Source organism: Meriones unguiculatus, chromosome 8 (genome assembly GCF_030254825.1).
Source record: "Meriones unguiculatus strain TT.TT164.6M chromosome 8, Bangor_MerUng_6.1, whole genome shotgun sequence".
In the NCBI taxonomy this organism is placed as follows: Eukaryota; Metazoa; Chordata; class Mammalia; order Rodentia; family Muridae; genus Meriones; species Meriones unguiculatus.
The window spans coordinates 93,420,766-93,445,428 of NC_083356.1; the positions used below are offsets into that span (position 1 = coordinate 93,420,766).

The window sequence follows — 24,663 nt, forward strand, 5'->3', positions numbered from 1 at the left end:
TTTAAGTATGCAAAACATATGGATGGGTCTAGAATGAGTTGTTGGCCAATCATACAAATTTCCTCTACAGTCTTGCTATTAGCATTTCAGGTGCTCTCCAGATGAGGAATGTTTCTGGCCTGAGTCTCATTTTTCTCCACCAGCTTTTTCAGCTTCTAGGATTGATCATATGACCCAGGATGGAGAGTGAGGATTCACAGGCAATAAGCTACTTGGTATTTCTGTGTGAACCTTTGCTTTACAGATAAAAGAAATAACTTAACTGGCATTGATCCTTCTCCCTCTTTTCTGCCCTCAATACAGGTAGGCTGGAGTCCACCGCAGCAATTCTTAAAACAAAAATCCCTGAACTATGGATGGGCATTTCCACAGGAATTTACTATCCCATGGGGTAATTGGAATTGCCTTTAATTCTCGTTATAAATAATAACCAAACGCTAGAGATGGCAAACCTTGAAGTAGCAGAAAGTACTTTTGGTTCACGGATGTGTACACTTTGTCCTTGGCTCTTCAGAGAGTGAGAGCTCAGGAGAGGGACTAGATGTGATAAGACAGAGGGAGAGGGAAAGGTCTTGGGTCCTGGCAGAAATATGACCAGAGGAAGTCATAAATGTAATAAAAAGGCTTTCTTGACTGCAGAAACAAATTCCAGCCTTCCCATCCAGACGGGCAGCTCTCTGGGTGGGCTGACTCTGTGAGTCACTCAGACCCAAGATATATGTCCAGAAATCCCAAAGAAAATACATACCTTTGCAGGATAGAAATGCCTCACCAGGTCTGAACTGTCTCCTTGCTCCTGTTCATTAGTGTGGGATACGCAGGCATGCCTGTTCTACTCAATAACACCCTTGCTATTGGCTTGCGACAATACTTCAGAATTACAAATTGCATTTGTTGAGAATTTAAAGGCTGATATTTTTAAGTGGTCTCTTTAAAAAAAGGAGCCTCGAGTGTCTGTCTCTAGAACACCTATGGTGGAAAGAACTAACTCCCCAAAGTTATCCTCTGACCTCTACATTGTCTTGAACACACAGACACACAAAATAATAAACATAAACAAAATTTAAAGAATCATTTAAAAAGTTAGAAGTAGTTTATTTAACAGGACATACTAAACGTGTTTGTAAAGACGTCCTCCATATGTTAGTGGCAAAAGTCCCAGTGGTTGCCTTTCAGGATGTTTAGGAGATTTGTCCTCATGAGATTTTGAGAAGTTGAAGATGAACTTTTTAGCTCAGACTGTTGAATGTAATACACACACTTGGAAATACTGTTTCTGAGCATCACTTCATCCATCTCTTTATTTGAAGTTAACATAGCATGAAGGTGTAAACAGGAAGTGTCGATATCAGTAAAATGATGAGGATTATGATGACGGCATTGATATACAGCTATATTATTGTTCTCAGTTCTTCACCCGAGGAGTACAGAGCTACTGAGGTTTCACTCCGCCTTGTAAAACAGGCACGAATATTATTATGACTATTTCAGATGATGAAATTAAGGCACAGAAAGGTTAAACAATCATCCAAAAATCACACACTGGGGCAGGCTTAGCAGCAGGGACCATGAGCCAGATATCTACAACCTCCAAGGGTAAGCTGTGGCTCTTGACATTTCTGTTAGAACACAAACACATTTGCTTTCTCAAGAAGACAGCCCAGGGCTAGGGAGATGGCTCAGGTGTTAAGATCACCGGTTGCTCTTCCAGAGGACTGGGGTTCAACTTCCAGTACCCATATGACTGATCACATCTGTCTGTAGCTCTAGTTCTAGGAAACCCTGACATCCTCATACATACATACCTGCAACGAATGTGAAATAAAATGAACAAGATGCTAGCACAATCTGCGTACCAGAGTCACCTGGGAGCCAGTACCAACAACCTTCTCAGGCTCTGTCTCTCAGCTTAGGGAGATTCTGGTAACAGGCTTCTAGAACTCAAGGTATGTGTTGCTTTAACCATGAGTTTCCCGAGTAAGACGGATGTACAGCAGGAGTGAAGAAACACTGCTTTAAGATAAGAAGGGACTAATGGCAGTTCAGCCAAAAGTCACCCGTAAGCTAACCGTGCATTCAGCATGGCTAATGAAGTTCAGAGGACAGAGTTGAACCCAAGCCAAACGCTTGGCACAGTCAAAAACCACCCTCATGCCTCCAACACCCGACCATCTACAGCTCGTATAAAATAGTTATTTGTGCAAATTGTCTTCCTTAGTAGATTTGAAAGCATTCCTGGGCGGGCATATTTAACCTAAGGAACTCTAACTTCGTCCTAGGTCTTTGACAACTATTTGTTTTGAATTGTCTATTTTGGATTGAATTCTTGTACCAAGTCCTGGGGTCGGACTACATAGCCATAAATCACACATTTGTTTATAAAACATTCAATCACATCAAAGAACATGCAGCGTAGATGCCGAAGAACCATACGATACTTTCACCCTCAGTTCATGAAGTTGGCCGTTGCCAGTCCCGGGGTTAGGGGGTCCCCTATTAACTAGATCCTTTCACAGGGTTATAGTCTTCTGAAACTTAAATCACGCGGTTAGTGAATGACTGGAATCATTCATTCATTCTTCAAACCTGCTGAAGTGTCAGATTTAATGCTGACAAGGCAGATCTTAAACTGTCGCGGATGGGGTGTGGGGAGGGCGACCGTGGCAGAAGCGACACAAGACACCTCTCACGGCGTCCGGCTCGTCCTCGCTGCAAACACCCCAGCCACAGTGCGTTCCCCCTGCGGGAGCGCGCGCGCGGTCTCTGCGCGTGGCCGGTTAGGGCCGAAACTACTGGTCCCGGCAGCCCGCGGGGCGGGTGGGCGGAGCCGGGCCGGGGGCGGGGGCCGAGAGGGGGCATTGTGTCGGCTCGCAGAGCGCGACGGTACGCTCGCTCGCCGTGGGGCCGAGGCTGAGGTGTCAGCGAGGCAGCGGTGCGGGTGGGAGGCCGAGGAGCAGGAGCGCGCGAGCGGCCGCGGGCGCCGGCGGGGGGCGGCGGGAGCACCATGCAGATCGGCGCCCGGCGCCCTGCAGACCCCTCGCGAGGCGGAGAGGCCGGGGCGGCGCCGGAGCGGCGGGGAGCATGAGGGCGGCCGGGGACCGGCTGGGCTCCGAGCTCTGCTAGGGAGCGGCGCGCGCGGAGCACTCGCCGGGACGCGGCGGAGAGCGGGAGCCGAGCGCCCGGGGCTGTGGGCATTTCGGACGCGGACGCCAGGGGCCGGGAGCCGGCCGGGGCTCCTGCACGCAGCCGACATGGGCAACGCGGGGAGCATGGACTCGCAGCAGACCGATTTCAGGGCGCACAACGTGCCGTTGAAGCTGCCGATGCCCGAGCCAGGTGAACTGGAGGAGCGCTTTGCCATCGTGCTGGTGAGTACGCGGCGGCCGGGCGCAGGGCCCCCGGCGGGGCTGGCGGCGCAGCTGACCCGACTCCTCCGGTCCCCAGGGCGAGGCTCATGCCTTCCCATTGTGGGCTCCCCGCCTTGCCTCTCTCGCTCCCTCGCCTTGCGCTCTCCTGGGGTCCTGGGAAGGGGAGAGAGGTTCGGGCCGGGCCGCCCCGCCGGCCACGAACCTATTGTCTGGCGGGAGCGGCACCTCGCAGCGCGTGTGCCGGGAGGTGCGGAGTGGGTGTGAAGGGAAGGTGGCTGGCCGGGGAGGAGCGAGCGGTTAGCAGCTCAAGCTTTTTGTTCAGAGAATGGGAGCCGAGCAGCCGACCCCGACCCCCTGCCTTAGCATCCCCTGGACGCCCGGCTCCGGGCCTGCGGGGTCTGCAGCAGACGCGCGCAGGTGGCTGGCCGCAGGCGCCGCGCCCGCGCTCGGTCGGCCGAACTTGGAGGGTGGACCTCGCGGCTGGGCAGATGGACAGCTCCCCCGAAAGAGAAAGAGGAGGCGGGCAGCAGTGTGGCGCCGGGGTCCCTCCTCGAGGAGGAGGCATTGAAACCCAGACGGGGGGGTGGGGGGAGAGAAACGCCCCGGGCGGGGGAGAACCTCAGTGTGTTCCCTTTGGTCTTAAATCTTAAACCACAAAAATGTGCAGTTTGGCTGGGACGTGTTAAGAGCCGTCCTGACTCCACAGGCGACCCCAGTTCCTCCAGCTGAGTCCATGGCTCCCTCCCGCATTCCGCATCCCTCAGCCTTCCCGGTCCAGCTTCTCAATCAAAGACTGGAATCCTCTCTCTCCATTTCCTTTTGGGAACAAGTTTCTGGGCCCTTCCCAACCGTAGTATGCCTCGCTGTGAGCTCAAAAGGGTGTGACGCTTTTTCCCTGGCCCGAGAGAAGGTCCCAAGTGCAGTTGGTTCCTGGATTCTCGGTTTTAAGATCCTAGCTTCTCTTCAGGGATGTTGGGAAGGAAGTGGGGGTACGAGGTGGGATGGGCGGACGCCTGGGCTGCTAGACTTCACACACTCTGTTTCCCTTTTTCTAAACCCCTGCAAGACAGGGCAGCCAGAGCCAGAGGAACTTGTGATGGAGGAGGCCAACCCCTGTGTCTACCTGAGAGAATTTTGGCGTGCAACTTGAGAACTTTGGGAGAGGTCTCAAGTCCTGGATCAAAAGTTGGTTTTCTGAGATTTGAACGTTGACTGGTACATTGAAGCTGCTTTTCTTCATCCCTTGAAAGGGGGCTGCTTTGGTACTGAGAACGTATTCTGGATGGCAGGTTGGCTTTGTGCGCTCAGGGAGAACGGAGGCTGCAGCCCTTTCAGGCCCCCTGGAAACGGCTGTTAACATGGGGTAGAAAGATGTGGTTGCCTGTTTTGCTTTGCATCGTCTGTGATCTCCCACAGCTGCTCCCACGTTATGCAAGATGGGACGCTGTGAAATGAAACAGCCTAAGCTTAATTACTTCTCAAGGCAGTCTGGTGCATACTTGACCCTTCTTTCCAGAGACAAACGGTGTTTCTTGAAAAAAACTGTTCCTGACAGACATGGCCGCAACTTTGTGGCTCTCTGGGTTTTCTGTTTTTTTCTCCTCATAGTGTGGGTCTGTCTGCCTGTCTCTCTGTCTCTTTGTCTGTCAGAGAGAGAGAGAGAGAGAGAGAGAGAGAGAGAGAGAGAGAAAGTCCGAGTACTTGGAGTGGGGAGCCAGTGACACCGGGAAGTCAGTGCAGCAGCCATGCTAATAACAATAATGCAATTAAGTTCTACTCAACGGGGAGAGCATTTTTTTGCATGAGCTTTCAGTTACTCTGCTGATTAATAACACATGGTATGAATTAATCTTTAGAAAATAATGCCCCTTCATTAACATGGTGGATTTGTGCTCCCATTGAGTCTAGCAGGTCACAAAATGAGCTTGTAGACTTTTATGATTGTAAATCCCAGGCTCCTTGGGGTGTTGTTTGTGGTGGCTACTTCTCCGTCCCTGTGTGTCACACGGTTAACTGGATGCCATTCTTTTGCAAGCTGCTTAGAACATACTGAGTTTCTCAAAAACAAAACAACAAAAACAAAAAACCCCAAACCAGAAAATATACTGACCTTTTTCAGATAGTTACAGTGCCTTTGGGATCCTTGGGTTTGGGATTCACTTGGGCTGTTGATGTTTACATTCTCATCCAAGCTCCACTTGCCAATAAAATATGTGTGAAACAGGTTAAAGGAAATCCTCCCAGGCTGTTTAGTCGCCCTGTTAGCTTCCTTGTCCTTTCTCCCTGCGGTTGTTTACTCAGTGTTTTCCACTTGGCTTTTCTTTCATTTTCATGAGTTGCTAGAGGCATCAGAAGTATATAATCCTAGAGATTAAGCTGGAAGAACAAGTTTTAGGAGAGAGATTTTGTTAGATAGTCTAATACACACACTTATTTAGGTGTCACACACACGTGTGTATGTGCCACCACACCAGATCTATTTCATTTTCTTATATAAGAAAGATCACAAGGGATTTTAGGAGAAAAACTAGATTTATACTGTGCAGAAAGACGCACAAGCGCCTCATTGTAAGTATGACTTACATAAATAATTAACGAGCTGTTTCAGGCTAGGAAAACAATTCCTCCCCACCTCCAGCTCTAGAATATTAAAAACCTTTGATGGAGTAAATAAAAATTAAAGTGACAGAAGTTCATCTTACTTCAGAGAATATGAATCTACTCAATGAATATACCCCAGCAGCTTCTTTGGGTGTAGTTGTCTACATCTAAAAACTATTACATGTGACTGGAAAGAAGAGAGAAGAGAGCCCAAGCCAACTACTGAACTAAGGTCAGCAGAGGTAAGTTTTAAAACTTCCCATGAGTAATTACTATTAAAATTTGGATCCACATTTTAAGGATGTAATTCTTGTAAGGAAAGTTTCTCCCTCTTCTGGCCTTTATTTAGATTACTCTAACAGTAGCAAACTTGTGCTTAAAGAAAAGAGTAACTAACTGAACTTTTGTATCTTTGCACCCATCCTTCCGGTAGATATTAGTTGATAGGTATCTTTGTGTGTGCCAGTACATATGATCCTACACTCTGACCTTTCTGTTATACTCTTTAGAGCAAGTGTCTTCTTAAGTGAGGAGTTTAGTTAGGCACCTCTGCCTTTGATAAATTGTTTAGTATGTGAGGTAACATTAGCCTGCATTATTTGGTCCCACTCATTTATGATTGCATGTGTGTCCATGTAGCTTTCCGTTGCACTTATGAAGCATTGGCTAGTCCTTGGGGTCACACACAAGCAAATCCTTCTTTATTCTTCATCTTCAAATGTGATGCTGTGAAAGCAGTTCTTAGTGGCTGTCGTGATGGTCTTCAGTCCAAGAATACTTTTCCATTAGACATGCCATAATATTGTTTAATTTCAACTGCCAGTCACTGTTTACAAATGTAGTATATAAATCATCTGGCACCTTTGTTGAGGTGCTGTTTTAAGGATTCTTTCTTTGAACTTCAGACAAAAGGATGATTTAAGTCCTCTGACATAGTTGCTTGAATCTCTATAGTGTGGCACAGCTCTTGCGAGCAGATATGAAAAGAAAGAGGATGAAGTAATGGTTTAGGGAAATCTCATGGTTGAAATTGGGAACTACTTTAGTTTCAGATTCATTTGAAGCAGTTTCCTTTCCTTTTTTTTTTTTTTCCTGGCAAGACTAGATGTAGTCACTTGGCTTAGGAAGGAATTGAGAGCACTTTTGGGTGCCTACTGTGCATGAATATACCTCATGCTGACATGCTCTCTGTGTCCCTGCAGTCAGTCTGGCCGTCAACGATGCTAGAGATGTGTAAATACGGAGTACCTGAATTGCCTGCGGTTGTGTTGATTAAGTCACCAACCTGGGATTTTAACCAGATTTGGGTGTCTTTCTTCCCTTCTCCTGGCTTCCTCATTACATAATGATTTCTCAAATCTGAAACTGGGGTGAAAAAGGCCTGGGAATAGCAGTTAAAAATAAACAAAACAAGAGTCTGGTAAATGCCAGGTTCATAATGGGTACAATTGGCAGGAAGTCTTCAGCAGTGACCATAGTGAGGTGCATTTGAGGCTGCCTTTTGGATCCTGGCTTTGTGGCATCTGCTCTCCTTTTGTATGTCCAGGCATGGAGAGAAAACCTGGTGTGGACCAAAAGTGTCTTCCTCAGATTTTCTTCCCTGGCAGATTTGAAATGTCTTGCTTGGAAAACGTAGGGTTTGAGTAAGGGGAGGGAAGTGCAGACTGTCAATTGAATGCACGCACATGCAGTTTCAGCAGTCAAGTTTGTTTCCCACTTTGCTGCACCTGGAGGAACGCACTTGGGTAGGGTCTGTGAAGCAGATGGGTGGGTTGGAGCGTAGTGAGGCCATCACACACTGCTTATTTGTTTTCTCACATCCTTTCCCCTGTTGGGATGGAAAAAGAGTGTGGAAGTGAGGCATGGTGTTCTCAGTTTGAAACATTACAGTTTCACCCTGGGCAGTAACTCCCTGGAACTGTGTTCCTTCCCCTGCAGTGGGGATGGTTGTTTATGCTATTTCTACCGTCATTAAGAGCATGTATGCATTTTCTGCAATGGATACATGAGGCAGCAGTTGACCAAAGGGTATTTCGAGTGTAAATGCTTGCAGCCTTTGGTAGACTCTCAGCAATCTAAATTGTGTATGTCCCTAAGTCCTCAAGGGAGAGGAATTTGTTTTGCCTGTGGCCTATCATCTAGCAAAACTCATTGCCCTCGGGAGTAGGAGAACTACTTTCTGGAGTTGTTCCCTGCACCAGCTTGGGCAGAGCCCCTCGTTTCCCTCATTTGTGGATGGGAATTAAGTTTGGCACAGACCGTAGACTAGTTGAGGCAAATTATAGCACTTTGAAGAAGAACATAAAACAGTGTAGTCCTTTGTCCCATTTGGCATTAGTATTGCGCTCTTCTAATAGAAAATTGTTTAGTCCAACTGGTAGGGACCAGTGATCCGATCACTTTGGGGGTTAAAGGAAGAGGATTGCAACTTGGAGGACAGACTGAATGATATGGTTGAGCCCTTGTGTTAAAAACAAAACAAACAAACAACAAAACCTTTGTAATGTATTCTGTATGGACTAGAGAGTAAAATTTCCCTAGATCAGTGACTAAAATTCAGGTGATATTAGGGGAAATGTTCAAATGTAGAGTTGTCAAAGAATTGAGAGTGGCTTCTTTACTGACATTGTCTAGAAAGTGTTATGTGAAAGATGCTGTGATAGGAAGACCCCACCCCAAGTTACAGCAGGTGTTTTCCCATTCAAGCAGTGGCCTGGAAAGATGCCTTTCTTGAGGTGGATAGTCACCTGCAGATTGTACACAAAGAACTGTAGCACAGGACAGTGAGGAGGAGCTCCTTGAAGATCCCTCTTAGACTAAAAGAAGGAAAAGTGTTTAGATCCATATTTCCTGTGGAAACTCATTGCTTTATGAAGGGCTAAGATAGCACAGGTGTCAGGAGGCAACTAAAAAACACAGGGCTGGGAATTTAGCTTCATTGGTAGAGTGCTTATTTAGCATGCCTGAAGCCCTGGGGTTGATGCCCAGCACTGCCTGAGGGCATGGTTGTCCATGCTTGTAGTAGAGGCAAGAGGACCAGAAGTTTAGGATCATCTATATTGAGTTAGAGGCCAACCTAGGAATATGAAACCCTATCTCAAAAACATTGCCCCTCCCCCCAAGACAAAACAAAAACCCAACTAACCAAAACCAGAACCTATTCACAAATTATATAAATGTTTGTCTCCTTTGTGGAGGACACTGGTACCTGGTATTCTTTTAGGAACAAAGTAGCAAGTTGTGAAAGAACACACTGGAAGACCTTAGAAGGGAAGATGAGGTCAAGCTATGCAGATGCTGACAGAGGACCTCTTTTAGATTGGATTTTGTAGACTCCCACCCTCCCAGTTAGCAAGAACTGTGTTCCCAGACTTTATTTTTGGGAGAGGCATCATTTAACATCTTGGTTTTCACCTGCTTGAACAGTAGAGGTAAAGAGAGATCATGCTTTGAGAACTGTACTCATATTTTAGGGAGATTTTTCTTTCTGTTTCCTACCTAGTCACCCCATGCTAAGAACACCAATCACCATGCTATTTTCCAGGGGTGAGTTGGCCCCTGGAGTGTTTCATTCTGGATTGATTCACTTAAGAAGTATAGTTTTGTTGGGAGCCGCCGCGTGAATGTTTCGCCGGCAGAAACGCACGCGACCACAGGAATCCTTCCGCAGTAAACTTTATTAGTCACGCGATGAAGAGGGGAGAGAGAGGCCGCCCGGCCACCTCGTGGGCGCGGGCGGCTTCCCGAGGGCCGCGGGCCCCGGGCGGGGAAACGGGGAAGGAAGAGATCGAAGGAGAGGGCGGGCCCCGGAGTAGCGCTGTTTATATAAGCCGGGGTCGCACCTGAGTGACGTGTGAATACCCTGACTGGCTGCTTACTTTTACCCCGCCTGATGACTAGGACCATTATGCTAGCGGCCTTGTGACGTGTCAATACCCTGGTTGGCTGCTCACTCTTACCGGCGTGCCTACGCAATCCTTAGCGTGCTCACGCAATCTTTAGCGTGTATACGCATCTACGCATGCACCCTGGAGGTTTAAGTTTTGAGGGCAAGATGTCAGCGCCAGCTAGTGGCATCTGAGTCTCGGCTCCCCACATCTCCCTTTTTGTTATAAATAAATAAATGAAAACTGCCTAAAAGCCTATAAGCACGGTACAAGAGGGCCCTAAGCTCGATCAAGCAAACTCCTTCTTTGGGGAGTAAGCGATCAAAAGCTTTAGATTACTCCCTTACCCCACCAGGTGCAATGGAAACAAGTCCTCTGGGTGCAGGGGCTAGGGGAGAAGATTTTTAAAAGGAGGTGACACTCATTCCCGTGCAATGGAATAAAATTCCAGGGAGTGCAAGAGCTGTCACCCTCCTGTCTAGGTACCACATCTCAGAAAGGAGGTGACACTCATTCCCGTGCAATGGAATAAAATTCCAGGGAGTGCAAGAGCTGTCACCCTCCTGTCTAGGTACCATAACCGTTTAGGCAAAGGCAACATTAACCTGGATCACTCATCGACTCAGTGCAATGGGTGAAACCCCTGAGGTGCATCGACTGAGTGTCACAGTCTGTTTTAATTTTTTAACATGGATAACCAAATTTTTGGGAGACGATCCTTGTTCCAAGGGTGCTAGTGCTTGCGCGATTGCGACCTAGTCACGTTTGTTTTGGGTATAGAGTTTGCAGAACAACCAGAGTAAAAAACACTAAGCCACGACACAATGCTACACCAAACATTCCGACCCCCACCCAATCTGAAGTAAGAAAAGGCAGAAGAAACCCAGGGTAAAGCCAGTCTGTGGGCAATGAATCCACTCGAGTAGAATTAGTGGTCCTCCTCGCTGTCCTTGATTCTTTCAGCAGTAGCAGGTGTGTCTGTTGGAAGATCATCTTCAGCTGTCACAAGCTTTCGCGTGAGGCGCTCCGGTACCCAGAATGGATTGTTTTCTTCCTGTGGAAAAACACAGACAGCTCCCCTGGATCTTATTAAAATAGGATCCGGGCCTTTCCACTGTCCAGTTAAGACATCCTTCCATATAATCATCTCCTTGGGCCTGTTAGGCCCTGAACAGTGGCGATCAGCAGCCGAATGGCCTTGACTGTCCAAATTTAAAAAATTGAGAGTGAAGAGTGCCAGTGAAACCGTCACTCGTGGCACTGAGGGCAGAGCCTCCTGGATTCCTCCCCTTTGTTTTATTAAATAGGATTTTAGGGTGCGGTGAGCACGTTCAATGATGCCCTGGCTTTGGGGGTTGTAGGGGAGCCCTGTGAGATGGGTTATTTCCATCTGATGACAAAACTGTTTAAATTTTTGAGAAGTATAGGCTGGCCCATTGTCAGTTTTTAGAATTTTGGGCTTTCCCCAGGCACTCCGTGCCTCCAGGCAATGTTGAATAACATGGGCTGCCTTTTCTCCAGTCAGGGGAGAAGCAAACATAACTCCAGAGCAAGTATCAACAGAAACATGCAAGTATTGAAGTTTACCAAAAAATGAAATGTGGGTGACATCCATCTGCCACACTTGTAGTGGACAGATTCCTTTGGGATTAATCCCAACATGAGGCACAGGTAAGAACTGACAGCAATTTTGACATTGGGTAACAATATCTCTAGCTTCCTTTCTAGTTATGTTAAATCGATTACGCAATGTCTCAGCTGTAACATGAAATCTTTTATGAAACTCCTTAGCCAATTCTAAATTTGAAAGGAGAGCAAATGCAATCATCTTTGTGGCTCGATCTGCCAGGTCGTTTCCACGGGACATGGGCCCCGGTAGACCGGAATGAGCCCTGATATGTGTAATAAAAACAGGGTATCTTCTGGTAATTAAGGCAAACTGAATCTTTTGAAAAATTTTTGCAAGCTTGCTAGACGCTTTAATTAATCCAGCAGCCTCTAAGATTTTGGTTGCATTTACCACATAACTAGAATCAGAAACAATATTTAAGGGACCTGGAAATTTTTTCAAAACTTCTAACACCACTAAACATTTTACAATTTGAGGCGAGGTCTCATGATATTGCTTAGAAATAACTTTATTATTAACCACATAAGCTCCTATTTCTGTTTTTGACCCATCTGTATAGACTACCAGTCCATCCCGAAGTGGCTTTTGGGACGTTACATGCGGGAAGACTACCTCCTGAGTTAAAGCAAATTGCAAAATAGGATGTTTTGGGTAATGATTATCAATTGAACCACTAAAAGAGGTAACCAGCACCGCCCAAATATCAGAGGTAGCAGTTAATACCTGAACTTGGTGAGCCGTATAAGGCACTATTAAAGACTTTGGCTCCCTCCCAAAGTATGTAATGGCTGTTTTTAACCCACGAAGTGCGAGTTGAGCGACTGCATCCGGATACCATTCAATAATTTTTGTAGGAGAGGCATTGGGATGAACCCACACTAAGGACCCACCTTGCCATAATACAGCAGTTGGCAAATGTTTAGTTTTAATGACACACAGGTCAAAGGCCTTAGTTTTATCTACACGTTTTAATTGGGCATCCTGTAAAGCATTTTCTACCACTCGCAGAGCGTGGCTTGCAGCCGGTGTTAAGGCTCTGGGTGAAGAAATATGAACATCCCCTTCTAAAATATCAAATAGGGGCTTTAATTTAGCAGAAGGAATCTTTAAATAAAATTGAACAGTACCTGAACAGAATGGTGGCAAACTCATAGCTTTACCCTCTTTATCTCCGGACCAGTATGGTGGCTGGCCACGTGTAACTGAACTCAGCTGGAAACCCTAAACTTAGCTGGAAACCCTAAACAAACATGGCAGCCAAACTACAGCTTTACGTGTCTTTAATTGCTGAACCATTATGGCGGCAGGCCATGTGTTAGCATTAGCAGGCTGCGACTGACAGCACCAAGTACAGCCACCAGGTGTTGCTGATACAGTAAACACTGTGGAGCATCTATAATCCCCCACAACCAAAATTTTTTAATGATTAAACAAGCTTTAAAATTAACTGCTTAACAGAACAATTTTAAACTGTAAAAATTATTTTAGCCATATCAAACCTATTAGCTAGAATTTTTTTTTTTCTTAAAAGAGCATAAAAACATTTTGTAATGAACAATCACCAGTCTTTTAAATGAATTATATGGAGAGCACATGGGAGGCAGGGGCCTCCTAGCCTGAATCAAAGATGGCGCCGGCCACGTGGGGACCGCTGACATACCCAAGGTCCCGCCCATTTTTCCCAAAGCCAAGATGGCTGCGCCCAGTTGCCAGCCACGTGGAAGCCTCTGATGAAAGCCAAGATGGCTGCGCCCAGGCATTTAGCGGGAATTTTAATCTTATTGGATAAAGAGGCCTTTTTATTGAGTTTTTTCCTTTTCTTTTACCTCTTATTACCAGGGCGTCCTTTCCCTGACCTCTCTCTTCCGTGGCTTTAACGTCCACAGAAGGGCCTTTTTTCTTAGAGACGTCCCTATCTCTATCCATTGGGACCCTTAACCTCATCTCACGTCCTGATTCTGGCATGTTGTCTTGCAACCCCCCTATCCTTAATCTCCTGCTACTCCTCTTTCTCCCGAGGCAGTCCTTGAATTTGCACGAGACCAAAAAAAGGAAAGCTATGGCGGCTATCACAGCAGAGAAGGCCATAAGGGCTTCTGCTAGCCAAAATGAGAAACGGGATAAGTCGAGATCGAACATGTCTTTCAGGACAAACCTTAATGTTGCGGTTCTGAATTCCTCCCCACTAAAGGGGGCCCTCCTTACCCAGCAATGTTCCGGGGTTTCAGCACCAGATGTTGGGAGCCGCCGCGTGAATGTTTCGCCGGCAGAAACGCACGCGACCACAGGAATCCTTCCGCAGTAAACTTTATTAGTCACGCGATGAAGAGGGGAGAGAGAGGCCGCCCGGCCACCTCGTGGGCGCGGGCGGCTTCCCGAGGGCCGCGGGCCCCGGGCGGGGAAACGGGGAAGGAAGAGATCGAAGGAGAGGGCGGGCCCCGGAGTAGCGCTGTTTATATAAGCCGGGGTCGCACCTGAGTGACGTGTGAATACCCTGACTGGCTGCTTACTTTTACCCCGCCTGATGACTAGGACCATTATGCTAGCGGCCTTGTGACGTGTCAATACCCTGGTTGGCTGCTCACTCTTACCGGCGTGCCTACGCAATCCTTAGCGTGCTCACGCAATCTTTAGCGTGTATACGCATCTACGCATGCACCCTGGAGGTTTAAGTTTTGAGGGCAAGATGTCAGCGCCAGCTAGTGGCATCTGAGTCTCGGCTCCCCACATAGTTTTGGGTCAGGAAGGCTGGAAATCCTTAAGTATGGAAACAAGTATGGATAACATACTTTTGATGCTTATAGATTGAGTGTATTTTTTTCTTTATAGTCACAGGAAAAATAAAAACAAAGTGTGGCCATTAGTGTTCCTAGGTGGATCCCTTAAGTCACATACATTTTATTTTTCTAGGACAAACTGTCTAAAGGTTCCATTGATCTCATCACAGGTATTCCTGTGTAGTTCTGTCACTGACTTAGTGATTTTACTTAGCTCTGTTGGATTTCTGAGTTCCTGTACTCATTGTCATTGAAGCAGAAAACCTCTCTATATAGACCCTGCTTTCTCTAGGAGCAGTGCAGTCAGTTTAAGACTATCCTGGTCTACACAAGGCCTTGTCTGGGCAATGGCAGGAGTGTGGTGCTAATGGTGTCCATGTCCTGGCTATCTTAAAAACATTGGCTTTGAGGTAGGTGTCGAACAGCTCACATTGGCTATGTGCCTGTTCTGAGGACACTAACATGTGAATATCACTTGTCAATGGTATTCTTCATGGTCTCAGGTCTACATTGCATGTTTGCGCAGGAACCAGATTTCTTTTCCTTGTTTTTCCTTTTCTTTTCCCTAGAAGTTTCATGGAAATCTTATTTAAGGTTAAAGAGGAATCGGTTAATTGAAATACTAGTTTACAAGCCTTACTGTATGTTGGTACCATTCTCGGGGCCTCATAGGTGCTTGTGTTGAGGGCTAGAGAGATGGCTCATCAGTTAAGCATATTTTACTCTTGTAGAGGGCCCAACTTTTATGGCTGTTGGCATCTCCACCCTCTTCTGGACTGTGGGCACCTGCAATGACACACAGGCAAACCTATAAACATATAATTAAAAGTAAAAAGAAACCTACTTATGTCTGTTATGTATAATTAACATATGAAAATAGAGATTAGTAAAAACTACTGATGTGTGAGTCTCACTAGTGGTCATTCTGGTGAATTTGTGTGTAAATAGACATAAGGATGGTCCAGATCCTGTGGGATCTGACAGTATCATCCAGCTTGAAAGTTACCCTGCTCAAGGAGTGGGAGAAAATGATTACTTCAGGGATGCATTAGGCAATGTTAAGAGTTAAAACCAAACGAAACAAAATAACAACAACAACCCTAAAGACAGATATTTGATTCAGCCCAAAGCAGGAAGATGCAAAAAAAAACAGAAGATGAGAATAGAAACCTGTTGCGTGGTAGAATTCTTAACTTAGGGAATGGCTGTGATGTGCAGAATGAACATTTGTGGAGAAGGCTCTCTACACCGTGGGTTAAGGTTGAGCAGTGACTCAGTGACTTCTGGAGTGGAGGAGGCATAGATGTGCTGCAGTGTTGCTTGAGTCTCCATTCTCAAGCCTAATTGTTTGTTGGTTCAATGCAGGCCATTTGCTTTGATCTCTGGCTTTACCAGTTACAAAGACTTGATGAGCTTGGCTTCCTGGAGTGAAATTCAAATACACTTGTGAAATGTAAACAACATTCATTTATTAAGAATCCTATAATCAAGGCAAATTGGCATGCTTATATAAGCAATTAGCTTTGAGAATAGAAAGATAAATAGGATGCTAGGTCAAGAATGAGCTGATTGTTCTCAGTGTTAGAGCCTAGTTATCCCTATATGAGTTAACATAAGCAAGTACACATTTCTCTTATTCATAATTGTTCACATTTGTGGTTTTAGTTTTGAGGGCAGCCTATGTGCTGTTTGGGGAACTGGGAGGATAGAAGCAAGTATTGTCTCATTTTCTTCTAAAAATGTAACTCTTCCAAGGAAATGTCGGTAGGTGATTTTATTTTGACCAGATACAAATTTCTAGTAATTGAGGAAAGGGTAAAAGAAGGTCTGCATTTGGATGGGACTATTAAGAGAAAATAATTTTGTTGCTGTTGGGGAAGGTAGATGAGATGACTAACAATAGCAGAAAAATTGGCAACAATTTCCCTCCCTCTTTCCCTTCTTCCTTCTCCCAATTCTCCCAAGATAAGGCCTTCTGTGGGTTCAGACTAGTCTCCAACTGAAAGACTATATAGCCAATGGTAACCTTGGACTTCTGCCTCCATCTCGACCAAGCTACACACCCAGCCCTTATTTAATTCTTTGAGTTCTGTTGCTTCCCTTTTGTGTAAAGGGAAGCATTTCGATAACCAATGGTAGAGGTTGGCTGTTGGATGATCCTATTGGCATTATGGCAGCACTCAATTTGTCCAGCAAGATCAATCCTGTCAAATGTCTTGTTTGTGAACTCTAGGGAACCAAAGTCTAAGTGCAATGGATCAGGTGATCTCAGCATTATGGGTTAGTTGCAACTGTGGCTCTTTCAGCATTGCTGAGCTCTTGAGAGAATGTTCTTTCTTGACTAATTGGCATTCATTATTCCCGTGGACTTCTTTTCTTCCTGGTCAACCTAGGAAGCCAGTCCATCCCTAATGTGTTGGGACCAACATGCCATGAACTTGTCTGCTGCCCACCAATCAGACCTTCCAGGGATTTATCACTGCATGGCCTACAGGGTTTGTGAAACCTTCAGCTTGCCTTCTAGCACCCTTTTTTAGTAGAATGTTTGAGTCTCAGGGTTCATTCTTCTGAAAACCTTTGTTTGGCTTAGAGATCTCTAATCATCTGTGAACCAACCGGTTCCAACCCACATTTAAAGATGTAGTTCTTTTGTATTAGCCACCTGTTTTTTTTTTCTTTTTAATTAATGATAACTATCAGATATCCTGAGGCTGATTTCCTATTTTTCTGTTGATAATAGAGAATTAAAAAAAATGGTTTTGGTTTGTTCTTTGGGATGATATTGCTTAGTTGTCTATTAAAAAATCCTTTTTAGACTGAACATATCATCTGGGTGTCACCCCCCCCCCCAGTTGTTCCTCAAGCCAAGTTTGACTCTGTGCCTAACACCAGAGCCTGGTCTCCTAGTGGACACCCTTAGGTGGAGGAGAGCTCACCCCAGGATTGTGGTCTGGTTCTAAATGCCCATAACTATCAAGTTTCCACTTTCTTTGAGAGATCTCTTCAAAGAAAACATAAGCATTGGGCAGTATGGACAGAGGTGCCTTCCTGTCGGTGGGTGCATCAGAGTCAGTCACTTCAGGGGTGTGTAAGATAGTGTCCTGCTTTTCGTAGTACCAAAAAGAGGGCATTGTGATTTGTGCTTCTGGAACAAAGCGTGAATGGGGAGGGATTTACAGAGTGAAAGCCAGCAAGCACAGCTGTGGCTTCAGTTCCTAGACACTTACTACCTCAAGTTTTCTGTTTTTCCTCCCAAGCCATGGTGCTAGCCCTTGATTTTTTTTTTTTTTAACTTTCGTGATGACTCTTGAAATATGAAAAGATCTGACTGTGAACTTTTTTCTTGTGGGCTTCTCTTTTTTTTTTGGGGGGGGGTCTTATCAAGCCCCTAATATGTTATTCTAGGCATCAGGTCTGACTCCAGAGCTCAATGGCTGTGTTTGTTGTGTTTTGGTTTTTTTTTTTTTTTTTTTGAGGCAGGGTCTCACTGTGTATACTTGAGTGTCCTGAACTTGCTTTGTAGACCAGGCTGGTCTCTAACTCATAGAGATCCACTTGCTTCTGCCTCCCAAGTGCTGGGATTAAAGGTGTGTGCCACTACTCTCAGCTGCTGTATATTGTTGATGGTCACACTTTCATGCCCTGCTGTCTAACTTGTGTTCTGCCTAGACTTTTCATCCACGTGGCCACAGTTAGCTCAGACCTGCCTGTGTGCCCTTCCAGGCTCATATCAGCTTGGAGACGTTGGGAAAACAATTCCCTTTCCTTTGATCTCGTTATTTTATGAATCAGCTCAAGCTCACAAGGCGCTTGGTTAACTAGCACTCTTGTAAGGTGTGGCTGTTCAATCGGGCTGCCTGGATGCATGGCTTTGTCGTTGCTCTTCATAGTTTCAGCCATCTGTTTATATGCTCCGAGAAGGCATGGTCTGGGCAGCTGCTTCTGCAGGGCAGGGCCTGGTCTGAGAGGGTACCAGCACGGACCCTTTGATCAGGGAACTCAGTCGACTGAAAGAACATGGACAATTGGGAGTAGCTGCCTGAGAACCTACTGAACAGACCACACTGAGCTGACGGCTAATTGCACACACTTGACTTTGTGTTGAAATGATACTGTCATAGGTTCTTACTCATCTTGGTATTCCCCATGCCATTTGGTTGTAGTTAGTGCCCAAGAATACCTCATGCTCAGAGATAACAAGTAGATGCCAAGTTCTGCTTGACTTAAGAATTAGGAGTAGAAAAGGAGGACAGCAGATGTGGCAGGAGACAACCAGTGAGTTATCCCTGTCTTGTAGCCAGATTTGGTTTGGGGCAAAAGATAGTCAAGTGCATAGCAAAGGGCTTTCTAAGAGCAATGTGTCCAGTGTGGTTGTTCTTTCTTCCTTCCTTCCTTCCTTCCTTCCTTCCTTCCTTCCTTCCTTCCTTCCTTCCTTCTTTCCTTCCTTCCTCCCTTCCTCCCTCCCTCCCTCCCTCCTTCCCTCCCTCCCTCCCTCCCTCCCTTCTTTCCTTCCTTCCTTCCTTCCCTTCCTTTCCTTTTTTGTGTGTTTCATTTGGAAGTAAAGCATGGCTAAAGGGGCAGCATCTGTTTGCAGAATACACTCAGATTGTTGCCTCTGGCTGTAAGGATTTTAAGGAAACAAGGCAAATTGGACATAAGAGTATGAGGCTTGAAGTTATGTATGGAACTATCAAGCTGCTTTTGTGTTAAAACTACAGACAACATTCCATTGTAAAGAAAGACTATGCTTAGAAGACTCTTCATTCTTGTGTTCTTCCTTGATTTCTGAGGATCATGGCATGTGCCTCTGACAGTCCTTCCAGGGAACTACTATCTTCCTTTCACTAACAGGACAGTGGGATACAGAGGGATAGAGGCCACTATAAAATAATGGAGGTAGGATTTGTACCAGGCCTGTCTGACAAGGGAACTTGCATCTTCCTTTTGTCTGATGCAGTCTTTATTTCTGAATTAACTGTCAGGTGTCGTTCTTTGTTCTGGGCAATAGCTGCTGCATTGGCCCGGCTTGTATATCATCTGACCTAGAGATCTAGATAGTCAGTACAGTTGCCGGCGAAGTAATCTCCAAGGGCTAGAGAGAAAGCTGTGCTGGATTCCCTTCCTTGGAAGGAAGCCAGAGGATGCTTCTGAGAGCCCAGCCCCCTCTCAAGCACCCTGAACTACAGTCTTAATTCTATACTGTGCAGTTTTGTTTCTTTAGTACTGTTTCGGATAGGTTTTTACTTTAATCAGGCAGTTCAAAGAATTTGAGCCCTGTGTACGAGGCAGTGCCGTTGGCACTGGAGGGTTCTGAAGGAGGCCGACTGCTGTAGTACCATCAAGCAGTTGACAGCCTAGTGGGAAGGGCAGACATCAGCTAGACATGGAAGGGTACACAAACATGGCCACGAGACAGCTGAGACGCCAGAGACCGGCAGGACAGTAAAATAGGCAAGATAGCTATGTGGGATATGGAGGAAGTAGCCTTCTTCAGTCTGAAGGAGCTGTCTGCCCTCTGTTCCTTCCCCTCACGGCTCAAGATGGGCTTCTACCAGCCTTAAAACTAGTGTAGGAAAGGGCCTGTGGGATGTACTCAGCCGACAGAGCCTCAGGTGGTGGAGGCTCATGATGGAGCTTTGACTGTCTTGGCAGCTGTGCTTTCTAGTCACAATTCTGCTTGTTGTCAGTTCTGTGTGATTTATAAAGTCATGATCATTTCAAGTGTGTCAGTGTTCTAGACACATGAAATGTCAGGCTTGGGAATGGAGTCCTGGTTACTGTGAGTGGTGTCCTACGTGAAAGCTGATGCTCAGAATGGCACAGCTCATCTCCTTGAAGCCACATATGGGCCTGGGCATTCTGGATGGAAATTACATTATTGCTGTTATTTCTAATATCTGGCCTGGGTTCATCACCCTGTTGCATTTTCAAAAGTTTTCTTCAAATACTAATGTCTTGCAGGGGACATACAGAAAGTTTAATACAGACTTTCGATTATGAAGTTAACAGTAAAAGTTGTCAAAATAGTTAAAATTATTTCTAAAATCCTTAGGGTTGACCATAAAAGTACAGTATGCGTAATTCCACGTTGGAATAATTCCAGAAAGTAATTTTGTGGATTTTAAACTTGATTCTTTGAGATGGGCTAAAGGAGAAGCTGCAAGAGAAAGTGTGTGTGTGTGTGTGTGTGTGTGTGTGTGTGTGTGCCAGGGTAGCCCTGCCACTCAGCTGCGGAACCTGGAACTCACTTGTGATTATAGAATATGTGGAAAATTTGGACATGTTCTTCATCTTGAGTGCTGAGCCCATGCATCCAGGTGCTGTATGGGGATCAAATTCAGGACTTTATGCATGGCAGCCAGGCCGCTTACCAGACAGGCTATACGCCCAGCTCAGCCTGTGTCTTTTCTGTAGTCACTTCAGTAAAAGTAGCTCAGGAAATTGCAAGGTTTCAAATGTGAGAAAGCCTGACCTAAAGGAGTCTGCTTGAGGATGTCATAGCTGAGACTCTAAACTTGTGAAGTAGAAAGCTGTGCTCTTAAGGTACCATGTAGACTTCCAATCACAAAGATTATATAAAATCAAGTACAACTGTAACAAACACTTAACAGGAAATCAAAGTCCCTGTGATGGTTTAGCATCTTTTCAGCCTCTGTTTGTCTTATTGTGTGTCCTGAAGCTATGGAAACTATACGACCTCTATAAATAATTAAAGATAAAATAAGAACTGGATGAATAAGCCACAGCCCACAATTGAAATAGTAAAGGTTAGAAAGCTTGTGCTCAAATTGGCTTTCTTTCCAGCAACAGTTGTCCTCCGAGGCATTTTCAAGGCTCCCTTTCAGACAACTGTCTCTGAACCTTGTTTTTGTCCCTAGTGAAATGGCTGTGTTGTTATGCTTGTGGGCTGTGTAGCAAGCCTTTTGCTCAGCCTCCAGTGATAACCCACAGAACAACTCTTATTGTTTAGTATTAGTAGCCTTATGTTGGGTGATCGTACACTTTTAAAAAGCAAATTCCACCAAATAAGGAATTCCTGAGATGCAGGGAGGATCTGGAGAGATGGCTTAGTGATTAAGAGCACTGGCTGCTCTTCCAGAGGACCTGGGTTTGATTCCCATCACCCACACAATGGCTTACAACTGTCTGTGACTCTACTTCCAGGAGAATTTCTTGCTCTGTTCTGGCTTCCGTGGGCACCAGGCACACATGTGGTGCACAGACATACATACAGGCAGAACACTCATACACAGAAAATAAAAATAAGTAAAGAAGATGCAGGGATATTCAAGTGACTCCCATATCCTCCCTCTCCCCTTAAGGTGGCACCTGCTAACGGAAGAGAGAGAGAGAGGCATAGAAGTGGAGATGATGGGATTTATGTGGATGTGCTATGCATGCCATGCACTGTACAGAGGACACGCTCAGGCTAAAGATTCGGAACATTTTAGGTTTAAGCTAATGAATGGCCACAACCGATTTGGTTGAAATCTGCAGCACTTGGGTTTTGCTCTTATGTAAATATTTAAAGCTTTAGGTGCCCACACCTTGGAAGAATGTGGTAAAAAGTGTTCTCATGTCAGGGAGAGCTTGGACCCTAGATTGTGATTGATTGGGGTCTCACTCCGTAGGTGGCAAGTATCAGAAGTGGGTGAAGGGTCACATTCACTTTGCTAGGAAGCTTGTATTGTAGTCTTACAAAGCTTATTTGTAAGAATTCTGGATCAGTGTTAACCCTCCAAGAAGGGCCTTTGTGATTTTTTAATTTTTTATTTTTTTGAGACAGGGTTACTCTGTGTAACCTTGGCTGTCCTGGACTCACTTTGTAGACCAGGCTGGCCTGGAACTCAAGAGAGCCACCTGCCTCAGCCTCCCTGAGTGCTGGCTTTACAGGTGTGTGCCACCGTGCCTGGTTTCAAAACGGGCTTTTAACTGTACTTGTAAGACAGGAATGTATGTAGTTCATGTGGCAGAAGGCTTGCCTGGCATGTACACAGAATTTGTTTGATGCTTAGCACCCCATAAAACAGACGTGGAGGTGTATGCCTATAACCCCAGGCCTCAGGACGTGGAGCAGGGGCATTGGAAGTTCAAGTTGATTGCTAGTTTGAGGGTGGTCTAGGATTCATGAAACCCTGGCATTAAAAAACAAAACAAAAAAATAAGCAACTCCCCCAAACTCTTAAACAGCAGCAGCAACTACAACAATAAGAACATCAACAACAACAACATGGTGGGGGAGGGGGGAAGGAAGCCGGTCTCAGAATATCCAGAAGTAATGGATGGTAGGCTGTACTGGTGTTCTTGCCTCAAGATGGCATTTACTCAACCACTCTGACATGCAAATACGTCCAAGGCTATGGTTCATATGTGTGGCTTCTAATTGGATGTTTTCGCTCAACCCTGTGTGTTTTGTGCTATTAGAAAGAGTGCCAGGAATTTCAACGTCTGTTCCATTTCAGGGCAGCTCTGTAATGGGAGCGGTAAAGCTCTAGACTGTGCAGCCAGCTCACATGCAAAAGCATACAAGGCCATGGCTATCCGAGACTGGACGAGACTGGGCTGCTGAGGTTTTGTTTGGTTCCAGCTCTGTTTGGAGATGGATAGTGTCATTCGAGTTTTTTATTTTTCAGAACTCCAGTAGTGGCTATATATATATATGACATATATGTGTGTGTGACTTGTGTGTTCATGGTATTCTGATAGAGATAAGAGCCCCCTCGGCATCTTTGCAGATCAGGAGTACTGAGCCACCGCACTTGCTCTAGGAAGCAAAGAAGGAAAACCTTACAGTTGCAGTTTCCTGGTCACTTCTTGTCATGTTTCCCCAAAAATGTTCTGTAGTAATTTGTTTGGAATAACATGTCTTACCGATCTTGCTGAATCAGGCAGAGCTAAGCTCACAAGACAAAGGCCGCTGTCCTAGAGCAGATGAATGCAGTGACAACATCTAGAGCTTAGTCTAGAAATTTCTGAAGATGCACTCCTCCTTCTCAGAGGTGAGGAACATGTTCATTGTTTCTTATCTGATAAATGGCTTCTCTGCCCGAAGTTTTCTTTTCTTTCCTCTTTTTTTGAGTTATGTTTGATAGCACCTTTAGAGTACTGTGAGATAACAATTGTCTGTGTTCAAAAACCCTGTGTTGAGAGTTTTTAAAATTGCATGGGCTTAATTAATGTGTGGAGAGGGTGTGTGTGTGTGTGTAACTTTAAGTTTTGGATTTTCATAATGAAGGCATGAACCCATTCTGTCATGCCCCTTGCACACTTATTGAAGCACTTAGTTAGCTTAGAATTACATGAAAGGACATAATATCCCCCGCCCCAAGACAGTCCAGATGAAAAGGATTATAATATGCTACAAAAATATTAGCCAACCTGGCCCAGCCTGTGACTCATTCCTTTTGGAGTGTTCATTTTGACAGCTTTTTTGAATCACACATCAGTTGAAATGCTGGTATTTTTGGCGGAGTGCTAGACTTCACCCTAATGCTCAGGAGAGCGGCTGCCAAGACTGAACAAAGAGAAGAATTATAATGAAACGGCAGCATCACAAACAGGTTTTTTTTTTAATTTTTTTTTTTAAACAGAAATGGCTTTCGGAGCTAAATGGTGATCTTTTGATCTTTTCTATCATTCTGTCACCTGAGAATACCTTGCTTCAATCCGTCATCATGGACACCCCAGTGTTTGCATTCCAGAGCCTTCCTTCCTACCTTCTCCCCCATCTTAGGAGTAATCCTTTCACGACTTCTGTCTCACGACTGAGTGTATTTGTGGACCTCTCTGCCCTGTGCTCTGTGTCACTGTTCTGGAAAGAAATTCCCATCAATCTCAAAGAAGAAGCAGATGTGCAGGGTGAATGTAGAAAGGAAAATCTGACCCTTCGTCTCTTGCCTTTTCATCTCTCTCTTGCATGCTTTCCTTCTGTTTAAACAGATCTTTGTAATCATCATTTCTCACACTGTTAAATGTGGACTGTTATTTTATGAGGAAGTCTCCGTTTGTGCTGTTTAATGATTTAAGAGCTGTTCGTGTGTGCTCTGCAGCATATGCCTTAACTTCCAAGAAGTAATCCTGCCTTGTACCTGAGGATCTTTGCAGATCAGGAGTACTGAGCCACCACACTTGCTCTAGGAAGCAAAGAAGGAAAACCTTACAGTTGCAGTTTCCTGGTCACTTCTTGTCATGTTTCCCCAAAAATGTTCTGTAGTAATTTGTTTGGAATAACATGTCTTGCCGATCTTGCTGAATCAGGCAGAGCTAAGCTCACAAGACAAAGGCCGCTGTCCTAGAGCAGATGAATGCAGTGACAACATCTAGAGCTTAGTCTAGAAATTTCTGAAGATGCACTCCTCCTTCTCAGAGGTGAGGAACATGTTCATTGTTTCTTATCTGAT

At 45.4% G+C, this 24,663-nt stretch overlaps 1 protein-coding gene across 6 annotated transcripts in view; it reads left to right on the forward strand.

The window, feature by feature from the left end:
- Positions 1 to 3,235: 3,235 nt before the first annotated feature.
- The window catches only part of Fmnl2 (formin like 2), a 289,369-nt gene continuing 267,941 nt past the window's right edge, over positions 3,236 to 24,663 (forward strand). For all 6 annotated transcript variants that reach the window (XM_060390165.1, XM_060390164.1, XM_060390167.1 and 3 more), the window contains exon 1: positions 3,236 to 3,368. In XM_060390165.1, coding sequence (XP_060246148.1) covers positions 3,252 to 3,368 — 117 coding nt within the window. In that variant the 5' untranslated portion in view covers positions 3,236 to 3,251. The remainder of the gene's footprint in view (positions 3,369 to 24,663) is intronic.